The 18,034-nt window shown below is 42.2% G+C and overlaps 1 protein-coding gene across 1 annotated transcript in view; it reads left to right on the top strand.

Annotated features, from left to right (window-relative positions):
- CHN1 (chimerin 1) overlaps nucleotides 1-18,034 on the top strand; it is a 97,327-nt gene that overhangs the window by 49,336 nt on the left and 29,957 nt on the right. The window contains exon 7 of the mRNA XM_050340157.1: nucleotides 17,783-17,860. Coding sequence (XP_050196114.1) covers nucleotides 17,783-17,860 — 78 coding nt within the window. The remainder of the gene's footprint in view (nucleotides 1-17,782; nucleotides 17,861-18,034) is intronic.

Consider the following 18,034-nt stretch of genomic DNA (forward strand, 5'->3'; position numbering starts at 1 on the left):
ATATGCAATACCTGAGCCTTAGTAAAGGGGAAAGGTTTAAAGACCATAAGAGATGAAAAGACAAAAATTATGCAATCATTAGATAAGGATGGTAGGACACAAATGGCAATACTCCTGAGTCCTGCAAGAGACCATACTGTGGTGTGATTTATGATGCAGTTTTTAATAGGAAAAGCATGAGAATAGCTAACCACTGTACAGCATATACTTCACTGATCATGAGAAGGAATATGACTGCATACCATATACAAGTATATATTAAAAATTAAAATTCCTGGTTTATGATTTAATGTTTTCCATAATCTGTAAAGGAATTGATAAACAGTGAGAGATAACTGGAGGAGTGGAGATTAAAAACAGGAGAATGCTTGTCATGCTTGAGTGCCCCGAATAGACATTTTAGCTGCTGGGCTAAAAAGGTAATGCTGGTTCCCAAAACAGTCTGCAGATTGTTCAGAACTCAATTGTGGAGCCTTCGTGGTCTGTGTGTTAAGAGAGGGCTAAGATTAATTTGAAAGAGGGCTTCCCATGTGGACTCAATCTGTATGGCCTAGTGTGGAAGCGGAAATAAAGCCGAGTATCATAAGATTTAGTATTCCTCCTGTGCCTTGAATGCTGATGGATCTCTGAACATTCTCCACACTCAAATGTAATTATGACCTTAGAGCAGATGACTTGATTCAGTTAAATACCTTATAAAAATGGTAGGTCTCAGAAATTAGTGAATATCTACGTACCTATATCAAAGTCCTTCTTTAAGGCCCTGCAAAATGTGTTTTGGGGTTTTTTTATTTTGACATGCATTTGATTTCTTTATATTAATGTAAGAAGTTATATGCGTGATTGATTCAAGATTTAATATTTGTTACAAGAAAATGAAATCATTAGTTATGAGTTATCCTGTATTTCAGAATGAAATGCTGAGGTTAATATTAGGATAGCAACTGAATCACATTTATTCATGTTTACTTTGGTGATGTATACTATTTCTTCACAAAACTTCAGTGGTTACAAACCAATTAAATCCCCTTTTAGACTGTACTACACTCAATTCAATTCCTATAGACGGAAGGACTTGAGAGAAGGTTTGTGGCACCAGTCACCCAACACAACCAACAAAGGCAATCTTTTTTCTGTTTTCAATGACCTTAGTGCTGATACCATTTTTTCCTCCATAGTAATGAAGGGTGATTTTCTGCAGACCCCATGCAAAGAAATCTGGAAATGTGAATCATTTTACTAGAAAACATGCTTTTACATCTGCCTCCAAAAATAGTCCAGATTACAGAGTTAAATGCAATCTCTGTGTAAATTTCTAATAGATTCATAATAGACTCCACATGCAAAGGTAAGGATCATACTTATGGGTGTTTGCAGATGGACCAGTCTCACTTTCCAACCTTGAACTGACACTGATATTTTTGTTAATGACCCTACTGCTTTTTTGCTTTTGCTGTCAGTCAAATCTGGTGGTAAGATCTCCTTAAACCCTTCCTTCACCAAGTTTTTTTATTTTATCTTCAGTGAAAGGGCATGAGAAACTGTAGCTGAGGAAGTTACAGCAGGCTGTCACAGAAGCACAGGCACCCTTTCCAGGTCTGTGATGGAGGAAGATAGCTTTGTACAGCACTGTTTGGTGCCCAGCAATGCCAATTCTGGAACTGATAGGAGCTAAAAAGAAGACGTGGTCTTAATAATCAGGGAGGAAATTGTGGTTTGAGATTTGAAGTAATCTTCATGCTGGAAGTTGTTTGAAATATTTCCATTTACTTGAATTAAGAGAAAATATGGACATATAATGTATACAACATCTGAACAAGCCATAGCTATAACAAGGGTGTGATGAAGCAATAATGTTCAGGAAGGATGTTGAGGTACTGGAGCAGGTCCAGAGAAGAGCAACGAGGCTGGTAAAGGGACTCAAGCACAAGTCCTGTGAGGAGAGGCTGAGGGAGGTCGGGTTGTTTAGTCTGGAGAAGAGGAGGTCTCAGGGGAGACCTCATCCCTCTCTACAGCTACCTAAAAGGAGGTTGTAGCCGGGTGGGGCTTGGTCTCTTCTCCCAGGCAACCAGCAGTTGGACAAGAGGGCATGATCTTAAGCTGTGCCAGGGGAGGTTTAGGTTGAATATTAGGAAGAAATTTTTTACAGAGGGAATAATCAGACACTGGAATGGGCTACCCAGGAAGGTGGTAGGTTCACCATTCCTGGAGGTTTTAAAGATGGGACTGGATGTGGCACTTAGTGCCATGGTCTGGTAACCATGCCAGGGTTGGATCAAGGGTTGGACTTGATGATCTTGGAGGTCTTTTCCAACCTGGTTGATTCTATGATTCTATGAAAAGTACAACTAAGAAATGTTTACTTTAAAGTACATTTAAAAGATGCAGGAGACTGAGCAGTGAAGAATCCCATGGGTTAACTTGAGGAGATTGTCAACTCTTTTCTCACCAATGTTCCTTTCCAGTCCCTGCGCGGGTGTCCATGACAATCACTCTGTAAGTTTAATGTAATTTATAAATAAAACATAACTCTGTGGAAGGCAGAAACTTCTATTTATTTCTTCTGGGTTTAGCCCATCTTTCAGCAGAGACTTCAAAGCACCGACAATTTTGTCAATACCAACAAAGTTCTTTGCAGGATGAAAGACAAGCCTACTTTTTAGGTAGCTGCTCCAGCATATCAGCAACACAGTATTCAGAAGAGTTTGCACCAGCCTTAGTCTTCCTCATCTTTCCTTTCTATGCATTAACATTTCTGGTGGTGGGGAACTAGTGTCATGTATGTTTTTATATATGGCACATGCAGTTCAATCTAAGACTGCAAATGGTTACAATGCATTTTTATAGGCATATATGTCTTTAACTTAACCCTATGTTTATTAATACCCAAGAAAGGAGAGTTAAGTGCATGTGAGGCCCAGCGTGCAGACATCAGCACAAAGAAAATTCTTTTCTCCAAACTGCAGGGTGATTTTTCTACTCATAATCACCAAGAGTAACTTCAGCCATTATTTATGTTCATTATGGCAGTAAAATTGATTCACTAAGAAATTATATAAACTGATCTTGGTTTTAAGATTCAGAGCTTCCAAATGAAGCGTGCACTTCATTAATTTAAACCCCAGGTCAGACACAGAGTATCTAGTTTACTTTTATCAGTATCTCATGCTTAAAAAGGATGAATTAGCAAGCAAGATTTGTTTTTTGAGGGTCTCTAAGTGGACCTGTAGCTCAACTCCAATGCGAAACACTATCCCATAGCTCTTCTGTACTTCCCAGGCCAAATTCTTTATTCTCTTGACACCAGCTCTGGTTGGTTCTCAGCTGTGCTCTTTTAGTTCCTGCAGGTTACTAATGCCATGGAAATGGCATCCCAGCTGATTCCAGTGAGCCTGCCTGCCTGCCTGCCTGCCTGCCTGCCTCTGGGGGGAAGGTTGGGGGATCTGTCTGTCTGTACCTTCAAAGCACATTAATTTAATGCTTACACAATAACGTGTGGGATTAACATGAAGTAAAAGTCATGTGTTTGTGTTGGTAGCCTGATTGCATGTTGCTGATCTAGTATGACAAGGTTCAAAACAAATAGGGCTCCACAAACTTCAGACACTGAGGAGTGCCTTAGGTCAGGTTGCATTTTAAGCACAAACTGCACCTCCTGTTGCTATGTGACTCCTGTAGAGGTGTTTCCTCTGCTGTGTAGGTAAGCACAGTTGAGAATCCTGCTTCAGCCTTGTGTGATGGGTACGAGTCACTTCGCTGCTTGTTGAGATGACCTTTCAAATTACTTTCTCAGCCAAGTGTGGCTCTCTTATGATCTGGCATGTGAGATGTGTACACAAAGATACAATCTTCAGAAAGTTTGATATCTAATTATTCTGAGACAGGCAGCTGGGGGGTTAAACTTTCAGACTCACACATCAGACCCTCAGCAAAAACGTGGTAATTACCCTCAGCATATGCCCTGTGCCTGATTGAGCCTTTGTAAGATGAATAGCGTACATAGCTGTTAAAAAGGCTGTAAAGCAATACAGTTGCTGTGCAATTAATTCTGAAGAATAATGCTTGTTACTGATAAAAGGAAACCATTATCAGTGAATAAACTACTGTGTTCCTGTTTCTCCATGTTGTGAGGTCAGTCAGTGTGAAGCCCTCACTACAGTTCTTCTCAGGGTTTCTAACGGTGGTTTGGATCTGGTTACAGTTTCAATGCCCCTCAAAAATTACTGTATAGCCCTAGCCTCTTACATATACTGTCAGAAGTCTCCTGCCTTTTTGACTGGGATAGGCTAGTGCAAGACTTGCAGGGAGGGAGGAAGAAATCTCCCTTTGCTCTTGCAGAGCCAAAGATGGTAGCTTTCTTTGGGTGCTCTTCAGGATGAGAGAGTTTTCCCATCCTGGAGGACCTTGGTAGATGGGACATATAAATGCAGAGGTCCAGCTCAATTCCCAGAGAGCAATGGAGAGCCATCATGGCTTCAGCCTTAGCATGCTGTAGGAGTCTTCTTACCTTCCCAATGGGTCTCATACTTGAGGTTTCCAAAAAGACTGTCTAGATGTCCAGTGGGGAAGTCCCATAGACATATATAAAGAAATTATTAATTTCTTTCCCTGCTTTTAAAAAAAACCCCTATAGTTACCCTTGACTTTTTATGCTTTCTCACAACTGAATGATGCATGCAGTGGCCAAAGAAAGGAGAAGGTGGGTCTCTCTCCGAGCTGCCTTTAAAGCAGGTGTGTGGTTCTCCCTTATTGCTTATGCAAAGGGCTTTCTGGATGGTGAGGGACTGCAGTGGGTTGCTAACTGGCAGCTCCCTCATTTGTTGTTCTCATTCCTTAGTTGTATGAGTTTGGGGTCTTTTTTTTCTAACTCCTCCTCCCATCTGGCATCTCCTAATTATTTTCTATTACTAATCACTTCTACAGGAAACAGCCTGGACTGTTGAATTAAGAGCCCTATAAAAGGATAATTTTGTTATTTACAAGTTTCTTACCTCACTTAGACTTTATAATGTGACACTGTATAGCTGGTGATAATCACCTTGGGCTACGATTGTGTCCAATCTCATAAACTGGGCAGGGTCAGGTCTGGTCAGAAGTAGAACATGAGAGGCCGAAGGAAAAGCCAGGGCTGCGGGAAGTGCAGCTGGTAGCACCTTTGGCTGTGAACTAATGTCTGATATGTCTTGTGTTTTATACCTTCTTCAGCAATGTGTAGCCTGTTCAAACCTGTGCTCAGAGTCTGACTAACAGAGATTTTCTCTGCTTACCCCTCTCTCTATTCAGATAAACTCCTTTCTTTCCTTACCATTTGCTTTGTGTGTGTGTGTATGTGTCTAGATGGTAGCAGGAAAGGCCTTTTACACTGGTCACTATTAACATGCTCACAAGTACAAATCCACGTCATTTGACTTCCGTACAAAGATGGAAAGGACGTGAAGCTGTGGTGATCTCACCTGTCGTCCTCCATCCAGTTAGAAAATCCCCTGATAGGCAGGCGCATCTGCTCCACTAGTAATTGCCCATTCATAAGTGATTACCAAATCCTTAAGGCTCATGAAGAGTGAAATGATTGTTTTAGAAGTGGTAGCAGAAAGAGAAGCAGTTAGAAATGCCTAAATGAAGTATTAGACTGTAAAAATAACAAAGAATAACCGTTTATCCTTTGCTTAATGCCACAGCTGATCTATTCTGGCCCTTGTTTCTTTCTTTTTAATCTTTCACAAGAAAAAATATATTTTCAGCTGAAACTCCTCATGTTTAATTTTAGTCTCTAGCTGAATGTTTTCTGACTTTGAACAAAGTAAGGAGAGCAGTTTTGTTACTAAGCTCAATAAACTACTTGCTCCTATTATTTCAAACCTGTCACATTTGTCATCAGTGAAGACAGCAACTCTTGACAGTTTTGCAAAGTCTTCCTTTGATCATTAACTTTTAGAACATAAAACTTTTCCATATTTAACCTTTTTTCTGCATAGCATCAGCAGTTAGAAACAGTGTTGCTTTTGGCATTTACTGTTCCTACAGTCCTAATGTTTAAGCAGGGTAAGAATTGCCACGCTGAAAGATCTGGTTCATCAGCTGATGAGCAGTTCTTGCTCTAATCTTCATCATCTTAGTATTGATATTCCTCCATACAACTTCCAAGATAATTACAGGATAATGTGTTTCTAATAGTGAAGTTCATATTGTAATGCACTTCGATTATATTGCTGTTCAGTGGGGATTATTATTGCATTTTCTTAGAGCTTAAGCAGTTTGAAATAGGCTGCCTAAGGAACATTAGAGCTAGTATCACAGAGTGTAATGTCCTCTATTAAGCCTTAGTCATATGTGTATGTGATTTAATAAATTTTTTCATGTTTCCTAATTTGTGAATTAGATTAGTAGCACTTAGAGACAAGCAGCTTTTACCTTTCCTGAGAGAGGATTGGAGGAATTCTGTGAAACTATGAAAGGCTATGTTCCCAATTTCCATTTTGCATGTAATGGTAAAATATTTTAAAAGCTCTATGCTTTCTATCATGTATCAAATAGTTTATTGGTAGAAGATTTCTGATGAATTTACATTGCTGAAAAAGTCTTGAAGCCATTTCCTACAGTTAATATGGTAGTGAATTGCATTTGCATTCAGGCATTTCTGTGAATTGGCTGATGATTAAAGTAGCGATGTGTTTAATGCAAATGCACAAAAATTACAAAAAGTATTCTGTGTTGTTATGTTTCACAGAATTTCAAGTGCTCAGTCTCTTCAGTGACAACTTCTCATTCCCTCCAGCCTCCACCCAAATCCTTGCTAGAGCTGGTCACAGTGCTGCAGCTGGGTGCCTGGGAGCCTCCAGTCACGTCTGCCACACTGACGTTCGCAAGGCAGACTCACTGCTCAGCAAGCTGATCATGCTGAGAGCTTACTGGATAATTATTTTCTTTATAGGCCTTATGGGTTAATTCTCTTGGGCTATTTTCGTTGTTGAAAATCCAAACAACCTCGGTGTTAGAAATAAGCAGTGTCATTTAAAGTGCTAGTTGACAGTGGCAGTAGAAATGAAAAATTGCCCTGTAAGATGAGATGAAAAGCATGCAAAGAAAGAAGGAAGCAGATGTGCTGGTTTAACATTTTGTTCATTTCCAATGAATTTAAGTAATAGAAATATACCCCAAACTTAGTCTTTTAGCTTTGACGTGACCTATACTCACAATAAAAGCTGCTGTTCAGAAATTGCACACATCTGGAATCCCAAATGTACTGATTGGGACTTGGGACTAGTGCATTTCAACTGAAAATAGACATCAACTAAACATTATGTTGTAAGAAGCCACAGACTTGCTGGGGGAGGTGGGAAAATAAAACCCCCTGGAGTCTCTCCTGTGTAACAGAGGTTGTATAACTTGTCGACATGCCAATGCTTCCCCCTCAAAAGGTAAATATTCTGCATAGCCCAAATTTATGATGGGGAGTTGCATTGCCAGCCCCATTTTGAATCATTCAAAATCATTCCATTTTCAAATCAAGTCATTATTTAAATTTGTTTCAAAGATGCTGTGTTTGACCATTTGAGATGATGGTTTCATGAGTGCCTGTCTCAAGAATTTTTAACAGTCATAGCTTTCTGTAGGGAAATGGGATATTTCCTGCCCTTACACAAAAATGTTCACTTTAAAATGTCAATTAGGAAACTAAGGGAAAATAAATAGGAAAGATGAACCGTATGTGGAAAAGGAGAGAGGAGGAAATTGAAATACTGGTTAACAGAAGTAAAATGAGCCTTTTCTGATTATGTGATCAGGGATTGGATGATTTTATGAGTGGAAATAAACTGATAATTTGTTAATAACTGGTAATTTTAGTTTGGGAGCAGAGTATAATTCCACTGCCAATTCCACTCTGGTTTCATTCATTGCAGGATTCAGAGCAATCTTGATTTAAATAGGGATTTCTGCAAGGGTAGTGGGAGCCCACATGAGGCTCATCTGAAGGGTGATCAGCCCACCTCATTCTCCAAATCTGCCTAATTTCATTGTATAAAATGCATAGACCCAGACCCACAGCACTGGTGCAGCTATGCCCGTGGACATACATAGACCTACAAAACTGGTAATTAGGGTCCACAAGGAGTGCTGGTGAGCACTGGGGGGTCACCCCATTTTTTTATCGTTTTTTTTTGCAGTGAGGTGGTCCATAATCAGGTTTTCACCATTATAAATTTTGCAAGAATGTTGTATATATCCATGTGTCAGCTGTAGTATTCCTTCAGGTTAAAAACTGTTTTCACCTTGACTCATGGGTTTGAATCAAATTATAATTGAGGAAGGATTAGGAGACTTTGCATTCTTAGTCTTATTTATGCTAAATAAGTATGATTATGGACTGAAAGTATGTTTGAGAAAGAAACTGTGACAGCACACGTATCATAGCAACATAGCTTATTCAGGAAGAAGCGGATGGATTCAAAATAGAGAATATGCCAAAGGAGCAGGTGTAGTCTGAAATACAAAGAGTGTTTAGAAATTAATGAGCTGCAGTTTTCAATTACAACATACATTGAATTAGTCCAAATTGAATTACTGTGTAGAACAAAAAAGGCTAATATTAGATGCATTAGACTGCCAGGCAAGACTAATGTGAAATGAGTATTATACATCAGGTAAGAAAATATCAATGAGACATAAAAAGAAACTTCCATACTCTTGCCCAAGTTACACCAGTAGCCAAAGCTCCTATTCCATAAGGATTCAATTTAAAAAACCTAATAAATACAATAATAGAAAGACCTTGTAGATTACATGGTTGTCATTATCCCTAAGTGTATACGTTTTCAGTTACAAAAAGATACAAAGGTTGCTTGTAAAAACTGCTTTTCTCAGTATGATTCTTTAATTGATATTATAAAGGAGGTGTTGTAACTTATGTATTTCCTCATCAAAAGGGTATGGTTAAACTTTTTGATGTGCCTTCTCTTTTATTTTTATTTTTCCTTTTATTTGAGGAAATCCTTATAACAGTATGGGTCAGATGAGGAATAAATTATCACCAGTCCCTTGTGGTTTCAGAAGATTAGTCTTAACAGCATGTTTTCTTATGATACTTTAATGTAGTATATCAGTAAAAAAGAGCATTTGCCAAAAGAGTGGCATTCATGCAGCTGCCAATTTGCATTACATTTTGACTGTTATCACTGCTATAGAGCACATGGCATTTATAAATTACTTTTAAGGTCTTTTTGGAATACAGTCTGCCTTGACATGTCACAAGTAAAGAGGCTTCTGCTGGAGTGACCCCTCACTGCAATGAACGTCAGTCATGCCTTGGTCGCAGCAGCACAGCTCTCTGCAGGCCAGCAAGAAGACACACCACAGAAACACAACACTGTTAGCTGGAATAGAAAATGCTGACTCAGTGGGAGCAGGATGGAGGAGCTGTTGAGGAACAGGCTCTCTGTTGCTGACCAGTGTGAGGGTCACTCCCTTAGGCAGAGCTCCTTGTTTCAATTCTTCTTCCCAAAGGTCTCACAGCTGCAGGACAGATCTCTCTAGACCTGATTTAGCGATGTGTAACGGTATGATGGTTAACTTAAACTGTGTGAGTAGACCTTCCAGTCTCTCTGCTTCTGCCTTTCCCAGGGAGAGGAGTACCTGGCACAGGCCTATGCTTTCACTGCTTTAACTCACTGCTTAACTTACCACCTCCATGGCCCAGGCTCTTGGCAGGAGGGGAGGAAGATAGGATTGGACCAAAACCAAATATGGAAGATGAAAGGGTGGATGGAAAGCATAACTGTGAAGGACAGTCTTTGAAGGATTTACTGGAGACAAATTCCAGTGTTTAATGATGCTTCTCTTCTTGTTCAGGAATCATCTGGAACACTTTGCCTGGGGAACAGTGAGGCTGCCAGGCCCCTGAGGCAGGGAGGTGGTATCTTATGTGCTCTACCAGTTCTTGGTCCCCTTCTGTACTTTGCAAGTTTGGCTAGAGTTGGCCCCCTGTTAATGCAGGTGGTTTTCCAGCCGAAGAATGGGATTGTGGTAACGACGCTGCTACAAAGCAAGGAGACAATTGCTGAGGCTGATACCTCAGCTTGAACTCGTGGTGGTGGGGAACTGTTTTCCTCACCACAGTCAGATTTAGGAGTGAAAAGAGCTCATTTCTTAGCTTTCTGGGTAGCTTTTATCATAGTGTTTGATTGACATCTCCTGCCTCAGTGTCACACAGCTTGGTAGCAGCTCCACTTTTGTCAAGCAGTCATATCCTGCCTCTTGCAAGCAGGCTGGTAGTCTGTCTTTAAGGAAAGGGCTGGAGCAGCTGGTTATTTTTACAGAGGCAGCTGGGGTCATGGGGGCATCTTGCATTGGGGTCTACAGGGAAGAGCCCTGTGGCTTTGGCTGGCTCAAGACAAGGCAGGAGCCCTGGGAAGAGGGCAGGGCTGCACTTTCTCATCCAGAACACAACCCTGTTGGGAGCAGGAGCATATTATTATTTATACAGCATAAAGGAAATTGTAGCTCTAGCTTACAAAATCCAGCTTAGCACCATTACTGATTGCAGCATCCACATCCCTATCTGTGCGTGTTCTCACGTGCCCACACACACCCCTGTAGTGGGATTTGTACTTCTGGAGTGTGGAGGAAATCCCTGGAACTACCCCACTCTGTCAGTGTACACAGGGGGTCAGTTACTGACCTCCCTAAAAGCAAAGTGGCTTGAGAACTAGACTAAAAGCAGACAAAGTCCCTGAGAACTAGACTAAAAGCAGAACTTTTTAGTGGAGCCACTGTGAAATTTTTATTTTATTTTTGTCATGGCTAGATCCGTAGTTATAAACCAAATAGTCCCCTCCCTCAGGAGAAAAATGGGTTGTATTTGCCACTGAAAAGTGTCTTGCTTTTGTGCCAATATCTCCAGAACAATAAATGTTCATTGGCTTTGTCTTGCCAGTTACTGAAAGAGAGAAATAGTCACATGGGTGCTTTTTGCCAGTGCCCAGTCTCGAATTGTCATTTCCACAGGCCCATATTGGTAACTGCTGGGAGCAAAGCTGCAGCCTGCCTTGCCACCAGGAACAAAATGAACCAGTTGACCCAGATCCCAATCAACTGCAGCGACCAGTAGGTTAAAGGACTAAAGTCACAGGAAAACTTTTCTGTTGGCTTCCCTTCAGACCTCTCTGCTTTTTTATGAGTATGCTCCTTTGTTATGAAAACATGTTAAGCACACCAGTGTAAATGTACAATCTTCCCAAATAATGCCAATACACTTTAATTGTATTGCACAATACAGTACCAAATGAACTCACTGTCAATGCAGTAATTTCTAGCAGCAATATTAGGTGACATTTTTTCCATAATTTAAACTAAATTTAAACTAAATGAAATTTATTTTATTAATTTAACAGCCATACTTTAAATCATACAACATTTTGGCTGAATTTGTTTGATAAAATTTTCAATTTTTTAAACATTTTTTAAAAACGTTTTTTAAGATTCTAGATATAAAAATGTTCATTACTTGCTGTGGAAATCATATACACTTTTACAAAAAATATAAATAGCCATTTCTTTGGATTTTGCAATAAGTATTCCATTGGAGAGGGTGGGGAAAGGTCTGATTTAATTAGAAGTCAGTCCATTTGGAAAATTTTGTTATAAAACCCAGAACTTTTCTCAGCAGTAGGTTTTCATCATTGAACCATGCCTTAAACCCCAACTGCCCTGTGGGTAACTCTGAACTGAAAGCGAGGTTCTATGTTGCCTAAGGATTCCATTATACTTTGAGCACTGATGGTGTCCATGTGCCAGGTAAATGTGGTTGTGTTGGAATGGCAGCAAGAAAAGTCCAGCCCTGATGGTCCTTCCCACCCAGCTTCTGAGATGTCAGCTTTCAGGTCAGCCTTTTCTTTGAATAGCATTCCTACCCTCTGCTCATGCCACATGCCTGTGGGCGGGCAGAGGCTATGCCTGGCATTAGTATGTCTACAAGTGAAGAAAATTAATTGAAAGCAGCTTATCACCACTTTTATTTAAGAAGTAACATTTTGGGCTGCCTTTTCCCCCTTGTAACAATCCTATGAAAGATGACTGGGGAAATTATATTTAGCATGGAACAAGCTGCCACTAAGAACAGCATTGAGGAAATTGGGCTCAGTTTCACAATCTGACTGATTAGCTTTTGAAAATCATGTACTGAGCCCATAAAATGTGCTCATAAAGTGTTCAGACAAGGAAGGATTTTCTCAGCATATGCATTTGGCTAAGTTAGCTATACAGTGAAACAGAATATGGCAAAATGTACAGTGGCTCACTGCATAGCAAAACAAATGTCTTGTTTCTTGATATATGTACAGTAGGGCATCATCTTTGATGTTTTTAAGCAATGCATGCAATATAACTGCTGGCTAATATTCTTATTAAAATACATTCCTTTGAGGGAAGGTATCATATTATATATAAAATCTGAAATAATAAAGGCATATTTAGTCATAACAACATGAAAATACCATATGAGAATGAAAAGCCTGCTGTGTATTACACATGCCTTCCCGAGACTGAAGAAAACATGATAATGTGTTAAAGAGCAGAGCCAGGTGCTCATGAAACTAAACACTCCATTGTATTGGAAAGGCACACAGTCTTCAGGAGACCTGATCAACTCTGATCTGGTTATTTTAGGACTTGTGAGCTTAACCTGACTTGAATTTTTCTGGTTTTGTTTGGTTTGTTGTTTTTGTTTTGTTTTTTCTTTTTTTCCCAGAGTAATTTTAGTTTATTACTCAACAAACGGGAATGCATTGATTTCCCATTTTAGAAAGATAATTTGTATGATGTTGACTGAATTGTGTGACTGGATTAAACTTCCACAATGTGTCTTTCAGAGAGTGACTAATTGGAATTTACTGCAAGTCGGGGATGACTTTTAAATCAATTCTGTGGAGGCTTCATAATAAGACTTACTGATTGGGAGATTAGTACCAGAAAATACTCATACATTATGCAGCTAATACTGAGAGCAAATAGTGCTCAGGAAAACAGCTGTTTCTCCTGCACCCTGAAGGGCTAGTCCAGGGACAAGTAAGGAAACTGGAGTCCCGGTAGGATCTATATTGAACCACTCTTACAGTTGAGGTTTTATAACAAATGAGAACATTTGAAATGGCAGGTTACTGTCTTTTCCTTTTTTTTGGTTTCCCTTCAGTCCATATGTACGATGTAGAACCTCTAAACAGATGTCTTGGTTTAAAGGCTGTTGTGTGGCTGGGTTTGGTTTTTTAGTGCTTAAGTCACAAAAATGTAGAGGACTGAGAGGCTGCTCTGGTTGTGTGCTCTGCTGACAGGTTGCTTGGCTATTGCTTCCAGTCATTCCATTTTCATTTCACCTCAATCCTGTGAAATCACGTCCTGAAATTAAATTTAGGAATGACAGCCTTGCAGTTTCCTTCCACCTGGAGTCTGCACAGCATATTGCTCCCTACACATGCAATGATTGCACATGTCTGTCACAAACAATTAATAAAAAAATAAAATCAAGACTTAGAAAAGTGGAAGAGAGATTATTTTTCTCCCTGGATTTCTACCTCATTTTAATCCAGGATGTAGCAGGCAGTATCTGATAATTGTGCCCATTAAGATAGACTTCAGGCAGAGCAAGTTAAAAAGATAATTTGTTGGAAAATGAAAGGGCTCTGGAGAGCAGATTTTGCTGGTGGGTGGGAGTGCAGGAGCCACTGGGGGAGAACAGGCGCTGAATCAAAAGCCAGCCAAAGGTGTAAGGAGAGCAGGACCTGCAGGCTGCAGACAATAGAGACAGCATGGAGCGCCTGGAGCAGGAGAGTGTCTCAGGAGAGGATAGCTTCCTGCAGGATTTGAGCTGAAGCCCCAAGTCTGTGACCTCACTTGTTTGGTCTCAGGAATGATGACTCACCTCTGCAGTGACTAGGGCTTCCCAGGGACAGTAGCTTGCTCTCTCTTACTTTATTATCTCACATACTGGTAAGTTAAAGATTTGGGCCTGCCTGATGACCCAAACAGTGGTCAGGAAGGTGTCTACAACAGATATTTCATTCTTCATTTTGGTTTTCAAAAACAAGGGAATTGGTCTGTGTTAAGAAGAGAACTGCCTTGCAAAGCCAAACTCCCAAAGGCATACATGTTAAAAAATTATGCCATCCAAAAGCAGTTGTATAAATTTCAATTGCAGCACAACTTTATGTTGGGGAAACCTATGTAAGAAATAGATAGCAGACGTGTATTTTTCCATAATTTTTCAGTCACTGAATTTATGACTTTAACTCACCGTGATATAGGAAAGATGTTAAGCTGTTAGAGAGCATCCAAAGGAGGGCAACAAAAATGGTGAAGGGCCTTGAGGGGAAGCCGCATCAGGAGTGGCTGAAGACACTTGGTCTGTTTAGCCTGGAGAAGAGGAGACTGAGGGGAGACCTCATTGCAGTTACAAGTTCCTTGTTAGGGGAAGAGAAGGGGCATGCACTGATCTCTTCTCTGTAGTGACCAGTGACAGGGCCCAAGCGAATGGCCTGAAGTTGTGTCAGGGGAGGTTTAGGTTGGATATTAGAAGAAGTTTCTTTACCCAGAAGGTGGTTGGGCACTGGAACAGGCTCCCCAGGAAAGTGGTCACAGCACCAAGCCTGACAGAGTTCACACTGTTTATATGATACTCTCAGGCACATGGTGTTGCTCTTGGGGATGGTCCTGTGCACTACTAGGATTTGGACTTGATGATCCTTGTGGGTCCCTTCCAGCTTGGCATATTCTGTGATTCTGTGAACTTTCTTTCAGTGTGGGTTTCTGGTGCACACAACTGTAGTGCATATAGCACAGGTGAATGTCTGTAAGTGTAGGTGAGCCCAGTATTCCTTTATTTATAAACAGGAGAAAATGCTTTGCACTGAACAATGGGAAGCTGATTTATGTATAACCAATAAGCAGTCTGAGTTAGATTACTATAACACAAAGCAGTGTTAAAATTAAAATTCATAATCATATAACTACTTTCCAGATTATAATGCATTTTCATAATTACAACCATGAGATAGGACATTTCCCTGTTGGATACTTTCGCATGCCTTTTTATTGGCATTCTTAAATTTAATTTTCCAGGATCCAGAGATCTGTTTCTACTAGCATGACTCTAAAGTGCCATTGAAAATAACTCAGTTCTTCAGAATTAGGAAAAGGGATGCTGACAATTAAGGAGTAAGTATGTAAAAAAATGAATATATGCTCTACCAATGGTTGAAAGGAAAGTTCAGTATGCTTTGTCTTGCTTCTTAGGTGGAATTACACAAAATAATAAGGGTAGATTCTGATAGTAAATGTGTTCTTGGAAATCACTGGGTTATTTATTTCCAACAAATTAAATTTTCAAAGAATCTATTTTCCAATATGAAGTTTTGTTGACATATTTTTTCCCTTTTAAAAATAAGAGGAATTTCATGTTCCAAGGAAAAGTGTCATGAAATGTTTTTAGAATTCACAATTTGCTTCCTGAGCCTGTTGTTACCCAAAGTTGTTTGGAGAGGATGACTCCTCTGGGGCAGATGTAGGTCCGCATTGTTCCCTGAGGACTTTTACCTGACGTAGTTCTTGGGAATGAAATTGTGAAGTGACTTTAGCTAGAAGGAAAGGAAAGGAAAGAGTGAGCTCAAAAGCTTGCCTGCTTCCTCCTCCCCTGAGTCCCTACTGTTCTCATGCTTGATGTAGATGAAGAGGTCAGTTTTTGCCATCTCGTACTCCTCACCTTGGTTTTCTTAATCTCCTATATCCATGGAGTGTTACATTTGTAAGGATGTGCAGAAAAAGGCCAGAGGAGTATTTATGCACCTGCACTACAAGGGAGTGCTTAAAAGCAAGACAGGCAGATTGAGGTAGTCATTGGGAAATTATTTCTGGATAGGATGGATCAACCAGCCCCCTGTCTGTCTTGAAAGTGGGAATTGAGTCGGGTACTCCTAAAGGCCCCTGTATGAGCCACTAATGTCTGACAGCTTCACCCTGTAAAATCTATAGCCAGTGTTTCGATTATTAGTTATTAAGTTGTATTGCAGATTAGTGTTTGGTGAAGACATCCTTAATCTCTGCACTCTGACCCTGTGCTGAGACCCAGCATATTTTTAAAACCTGTAGGGAAGGTACAGGTGGCCATGCAAGGGAACAGAAGAGGGGCTTCCAGTGAGTATTACTCTCAGCTGTCTTGGCAGTACTGAGCTAACCTGTAACACTGATCCAGCTGCAAAGCACATACCCATTCCACCCAGAAGCCTGTGACAAACTGTGCTTGTCTTTGGTTACTGACTCAGGAGAGATAAAAATACCTTTGCTGCGGAAGGCAGAGCGGTTGCGGTGCTGCAGCCTGTGGCAGGGGAGGGAGGGCTCTGGCTGCACAGGGAGGCTGTGCACGAGGGGAGGTCTCCTGGCACCCTGAATGTCGGAATGGTGGTCAGCCCCACGGTGTAAATCCTTGCTGTACCAACTCAGATCAAGGGGCCCTTTTTGCTGTCTCTGACAAAGACTGTTCACACATGCTTGGAGAGCACTAGAAGGAAAAGCGCAGGAGTAGAGTGGCCATCGTGGCCTCAGCTGGAGGGAGCCCCCTTAGCTGGGCTGCCCTGGTGAGCAGCTCCGGGTGGATATGTCATGGTCTGCCCTGTCCTTTGTGAGCCCGCTGATTTTTGCTCCTACAGCAACAAATTCAAGGTTTTAATGGCTGTGTGAAATACCATTTCCTTTACTTTGTGCGAGGGCTAGCCAGGACCTGACTGCCCTGTACACATTTCATTGTCTGTTGCACCCGTCCAAACTTCAGGTTTCGGTCCAATTGGAGACTGTGGTCATTCACCTTCTGTTAGTAGCTGTAAACTCCTAAAAAGAGGCACCACCAGCAATTCGGGGTTTGGGTCTTTGGTGGATGGAGTGGTGCAATGAACTTTGGGTGGCATTTGTGTTCGCATCCCTACATGGTTTGAGATTGGTGACCCTCTTTTCACACGAAAAGAATCGAAAAATGTAATTTTAGTGGAAGAGTGGTGAGCGTCAGCGGTCCCATTAAGCGCTCCCGGCCGTACCTCCTGGTGCACGGGCCACGTCAGAGGGGGGCTCGGGGGGAGCCGCTCCCTGCCGTGTCCCCGGGGCTGCCGGTCGCTGCCCTGCCTGTCCCCGCACCCCCGAAGGGCGCGGAGGTGCCGTTTTGCGGCGGTGCGTGACTCATCCCGCGGGTGCCTCTCCCGGAGCCCAGCGGGCTCCGTCGGCTCCGTTGGTTCCCTCGGCTGTGGCCGCCCCGGGGCGGTGCCGCTGCCGCTCCCGTTCCCGTTCCCGCTCCCCGCGGAGCCGCCCCCGCGCCGGGAGCGGGGCGTGCGCAGGGCGCGAGGCGTGCGCGTCCCCGCGCCCCCGTGCCGGCCCCGCCGATGGAGGGAGCGGCCGCGGGCTGCGCGTCCCCGCCGCCGGCTGCCGCTGCCGCGCGCCCCCGGCCCGCCGGCCGCCCGCGGGCCGCGCCGAGCCCCCCGCCCCGCCGAGCCCCGGCCCCCATGGCCGCCCCTGCAGCCTGAGCTCCGCCATGGTCCGCGTGTGACGGGCCCGCGGCCGCGCCGCCTCCGCCGCGCCAGCCATGCCGGCCAGGGAGCCCTGGGCAGCGCACCGGGCGAGCGGCGCTGCGGGGCACCGCGCCGGGCAGCACGGCCGGCAGCGCGATCTGCTGCTCGCAGCCTTGGGCATGAAACTGGGCGCTCGGAAGTCGTCCGTGACGATCTGGCAACCTCTTAAACTCTTTGCTTATTCGCAGTTGACATCGCTTGTCCGAAGAGCAACTCTGAAAGAAAATGAACATGTTCCAAAATACGAGAAGGTTCATAATTTCAAGGTAAGAAATTATCCTACTTAATTTCTTTTCCAGGCATAGAGGCTATGGCTTGTGTTTTAAAATGGGTCCGGTACTGCAAGGAAGTCATATGTATGCAGACTATGACTTTCTAGGAACTTAAAAGCTGCAGTTAAATCTCATTGCCCGTTAAATCAATTAGGCATCTTTAGAACA

This window comes from Myiozetetes cayanensis, unplaced genomic scaffold, assembly GCF_022539395.1.
Source record: "Myiozetetes cayanensis isolate MyiCay16 unplaced genomic scaffold, myiCay2020 scf9, whole genome shotgun sequence".
In the NCBI taxonomy this organism is placed as follows: Eukaryota; Metazoa; Chordata; class Aves; order Passeriformes; family Tyrannidae; genus Myiozetetes; species Myiozetetes cayanensis.